The sequence below is a fragment of the Tupaia chinensis genome, unplaced genomic scaffold (assembly GCF_000334495.1).
Source record: "Tupaia chinensis unplaced genomic scaffold, TupChi_1.0 Scaffold000704_1, whole genome shotgun sequence".
In the NCBI taxonomy this organism is placed as follows: domain Eukaryota; kingdom Metazoa; phylum Chordata; class Mammalia; order Scandentia; family Tupaiidae; genus Tupaia; species Tupaia belangeri.
In genome coordinates this window covers 2,573,705-2,577,975 of record NW_006160227.1, presented here as the reverse complement: position 1 = coordinate 2,577,975, position 4,271 = coordinate 2,573,705, and the positions used below count along the sequence as shown (strand labels likewise).

General features: G+C 56.5%; 1 protein-coding gene across 1 annotated transcript in view; it reads left to right on the top strand.

Moving 5' to 3' along the window:
* FGD5 (FYVE, RhoGEF and PH domain containing 5) overlaps window positions 1–4,271 on the top strand; it is a 134,864-nt gene that overhangs the window by 91,632 nt on the left and 38,961 nt on the right. The window contains 3 exon segments of the mRNA XM_006160678.2: window positions 3,709–3,793; window positions 3,796–3,859; window positions 4,125–4,253. Coding sequence (XP_006160740.1) covers window positions 3,709–3,793; window positions 3,796–3,859; window positions 4,125–4,253 — 278 coding nt within the window.

Sequence of the window (4,271 nt, the reverse complement as noted above, 5' to 3'; positions counted from 1 at the left end):
CCCCCCCCAGGTTCGGGAGACCCCAGTGTCCCAGAGCTGGATGCAGAGTAAGGGTTAAATGTCACCTCCCCCAGCTGCCCTCCACACCTGGCTCCCCAGCTCCCAGCTCCCCGTGGCTCCTCCTCCACCTCTGATGAGCGGAACTTTCTGGGACGGCGGCTCTCGGACAGCGCCTACCACGGGGCTCCCTGTAGCTCAAGCTCAAGGATCTGCTTAGGGCTGCCGGTGCCTCCAGCCAGAGAACCGTCCATCTGGTCAGGACCCAGGACCTAGGAGTTTTTTGTTTGTTTGTTTAAAGATTTATTTAATTTTACCCCTAGGAGTTTCATGTTTGTTTGTTTAAAGATTTATTTAATTTTATTTACTCATTCATTTATTTTAACTTGACCAGAGAGTGATAGAGAGAGAGAAAGTGAGAAAGCAAGCCATCAGATCTGGGACTCACACCATGGTCGGTCGGTCATATGGGAGAGTCCAGCGTCTTAGCCACCGCCCCACCTGCTGGTCCCCTAGAGGCTGAGCTTCACCATGGGGCTGGGGAACCCCGAGACCCTCTCTGCCAGCCTCAGGCAGGAACAGCAGCTCCTTGGGTCTGCAAGCCAGGGAGGGCGCCCCTTCTCACCCCCCATGCTCCCACAGTCCCCGAAGCTCCTGGCAGAACTGGTCAAAGCACAGGAGGACGGGACGAGGGGGTCCCAAGGCAGACACCTTTGCAAACTCGTCTGCTCCGCGCCTGATGGCAGGGCGCCCCCTTGCAGAGGGCGGAGGGAAGTGCAAGGTCACCATCAAGCCCTCCTTCCTCCTCCCTTCTCAGCCCCCTCCCTCCCTCTTTCCTGCTCTCTGCTGTCCTGCTTGCTCCCTCCCCCCTTTCACTCTCTCTCTCTCTCCTCTCTGTTAAGTTCACTGTCTGACTCTGCTTTCTTGTTTTCTTTTACTCTCCCCTTCCCCTGCTCTCTGCCCCAGCCCTTCGAGAAGACCAGAAGGGCTTCCTGGAGGAAGGGCTCCCCATCCTCTCAGTACTTTCTGCCCTCAGGTCTTTATGTAAAGAAGACCTTCTCTCTCTTTCTCTGTCTGTCTGTCTGTCTGTCTGTCTCTCTCTCTCTCGGGCATGTGTGCTAGCCAGAGACAGTGAGAGGAAAGTGAGAAATCAGCCCCCAGGGGATGGCCATGCAGTCCCTTCTCCTCCATTCTCCTCTCGGGATTTGGGTCATTCACGCACACACACTCCCAGAGAGATTCTCAAGCCACCGGGTCTGGCGCTCGAACCCCAAAGCTGGCCTGTGGGATCCAGCGTCCTCACCTCCCCACCTGCTGGCCCCATAAAGACCTTTCTAGCAGTGAGAACTGCTCAGCAATGGAAGGACTGTCTTGTCTGTGGCTCGCTGGTCACCGAGCGAGGCAGAGAGTCCTTCCTGAGTGTGGGCGGGGGGCTGCACCAGCAGCCCTTCAACCTCCAGGCTTCCCCACGTGCTTGCTCTGTCATTTCAGGTGGGGTTGAGCTCCCCCCACAGCATGCATTTAAAACCACACAGCCAGGGACCAGCAGTTGGCGTAATGGCTATGTCGCTGGACTCCCACGTAGTCAACCGCAGTTCGTGTCCCAGACCCGGTGGCTTAAACTCACGCCGGGCACATGTGCATGCGTGCCCAATATCCCGAGAGGAGAATGGAGGAGAAGGGATTGCGGTGTGGCCATCCCCCCGGGGGGTGATTTCTCGCTTTCTGTCTCTCTGTCTCTCTCTGTCTTTCTGACGAGCACATGCCCTCTAACAAAAACCTCTCCAATCAATCAATAATACACAGCTAGACCTCGTGCAGGAGTAGGTGTATTTGAAGACATTTTTTTTTCTAGTGAGAAAGAAGTTGTGTTTTCTCTACAGTTTTCATGTTTATTCACTTTAGTTCCATCTTCAAAGTACATTAATCATGACAGAGGCATTTTAGAAAAAGAGACTCGGGAACCAGCAGTTAGCGTAATGGCTATGTTGCTGGACTCCCACGTAGTCGACTGTGGTTCGAGTCCCGAACCCGGGGGCTTAAACTCTCGCTGGGTGCATGTGTGTGCATGCCCAAGATCCCAAGAGGAGAATGGAGGAGAAGGGATTGTGGCGTGGCCATCCCCCCTGGGAGGTGATTTCTCGCTTTCTGTCTCTATGTCTCTGTCTGTCTGGCAAGCGCACGCGCCCTATAGCGAAAAAAAAACCTCTCCAAAAAAAAAAAAAGAAAAAGAGACTAGAAGAAAACAATCATCCCTAATCCCATACCCTGACATAGTCACTGTTTACATCTTGTTTTCTTTTCATTAAAAAAAAACCCATATTATTATTATTTTTTAAATTTGCTAGCAGGCACAAGTGCTCTCCAGAGAGAGCGAGAGGGAAAGTGAGAAAGCAGACCACCAGGTCCAGGACTCGAACTGCGATTGACTGTATGGGAGTCCAGCGCCTTAACCACCGTGCCACCTGCTGGCCCCTCCAGTTTTTTCTTTGTTCTCTTTTTATATAGTTGGGTTTGGGTGTGGAAACAGCTCTGTGTCCCTTCTTGATTTCTTTCTCTCTCTTTTTTTTAATGTTTGTTTATTTATTGTTTCCATGAGAGAGAGGAAGAAACAGCACGCCAGCAGGGTCTTCGCGACCCACCGCCGTCTGAGGCAGCGCGGGTCCGGCACGTGCGTGCACTGGCGTGAACAGGCAGGGTCCCGGGTGCGAACCCAGGACCGTACCCCTGTGGGTCCAGAGTGTCGCTGCCCGCTGCCCTTGTTGGTTTCTGAGCACGGGGATGTGGCTGTCGTCACGTCATCGTCATGTTTGTCAATCTTAGTGACTGCTTAATACGCCGTGAGGCGGGCGCCTGTGATTCTGGGGGGCATTGTTTGGAATCCACAAAATCTGTGACCCCCTTCAAAGGTGGCCAAGTGGAAAGCAAGAAGGTTGCCAGAGAGAAGGGAGACAGAAAGTGAGTAACCCCACCCCTCCACCGGAGAGCACGGCCGCACCGCAGTCCCTTCTCCTCCGTTCTCTCTGGATGTTGAGCGGGCACACACACGCGCCCAGTGTGAGTTATTTTTTTAAGCCACCGGGTCTGGGGCTTGAACTACGGTCGACTGCATGGGAATCCAGCAACGCAACCACTATGCTGTCTGGTGGTCCCTAAGGCTGCCTTTCTTTCTTTTTTTTTGAGAGGTTTTTGCTATAGGGCACGTGTGACAGAGAGAGACATAGAGACAGAAAGCAAGAAATCACCCCCCAGGGGGGATGGTCACGCCGCAATCCCTTCTCCTCCGTTCTCTCTGGATGTTGAGCGGGCACACACACGCGCCCAGTGTGAGTTATTTTTTTAAGCCACCGGGTCTGGGGCTTGAACCGCGGTCGACTACATGGGAGTCCAGTGACACAGCCATTACGCCAGCGGCTGGTCCTGTGCTTCCGTGATTTCTCAGGTATCTCGTCAAAGGAGAGGTCGCCACATTCCTGTAGGACAGGAACGAGCGTGGTTCAGGCTGCTCTGTGCCCTGCTCATGTCGGGGGCTCCGTGGGGTCCAGTACAGGTGGCCCGTGGTCGCCGGGTGCGTGCTGTCACCTCCACTCTCCAGACAAGATCTGCAGGGCTGCAGATAGCCTCCTTCGTGGGGCTGGGGCTCCAGGGCCATGGGGTGCCGCCGGGGCTGGTGCTGACCGGCGGTTGCGGCTAACGGGCCGTCGGTTGCAGGATTTCTACGGAGCCGTTCTGCGGGCCTTGGATGACGTGGACCAAGAGGGCAGGGACGCGTTGGCCCGGGAGGAGCTGCGGCAGGGGCCGGGGCCATCCTGGAGCTGCACCAGGGCATCGCGGCCGAGCTGGAGGAGAGGCTGTCCAACTGGTGAGCCGCCCCGCACCCCCACACCCACTTCCCTTGCTTAGGGGGGATGGAGAGGGCCAGAACCACTACCCTGTGCTGTGGGGTCCCCGTCCCTGTCCCCACCGATGCTTGGAGAAGCCGAGACGCAGAGGCACGGTCATTGCCCAGGAAGACCGTCGGGCGAGGGTTGAGCTGGGACCTGCGCCCAGGCACGGGACGCCAGCACCCCCGCAGCCCTGCCTGGCTCCAGGCTGAGCCCTCGCTGCCTCATCCCTCCTGGCTGCAGGGAGGGCCAGCAGAAAGTGGCCGATGTCTTCCTGGCCCGGGAGCAGGACTTCGACCACCACGCCGCACACATCTTGCAGTTCGACCGCTGCCTGGGGCTGCTGGCCGAGAACTGCCTCCAGTCGACGCGGCTGGGCGCCGTCCGCCG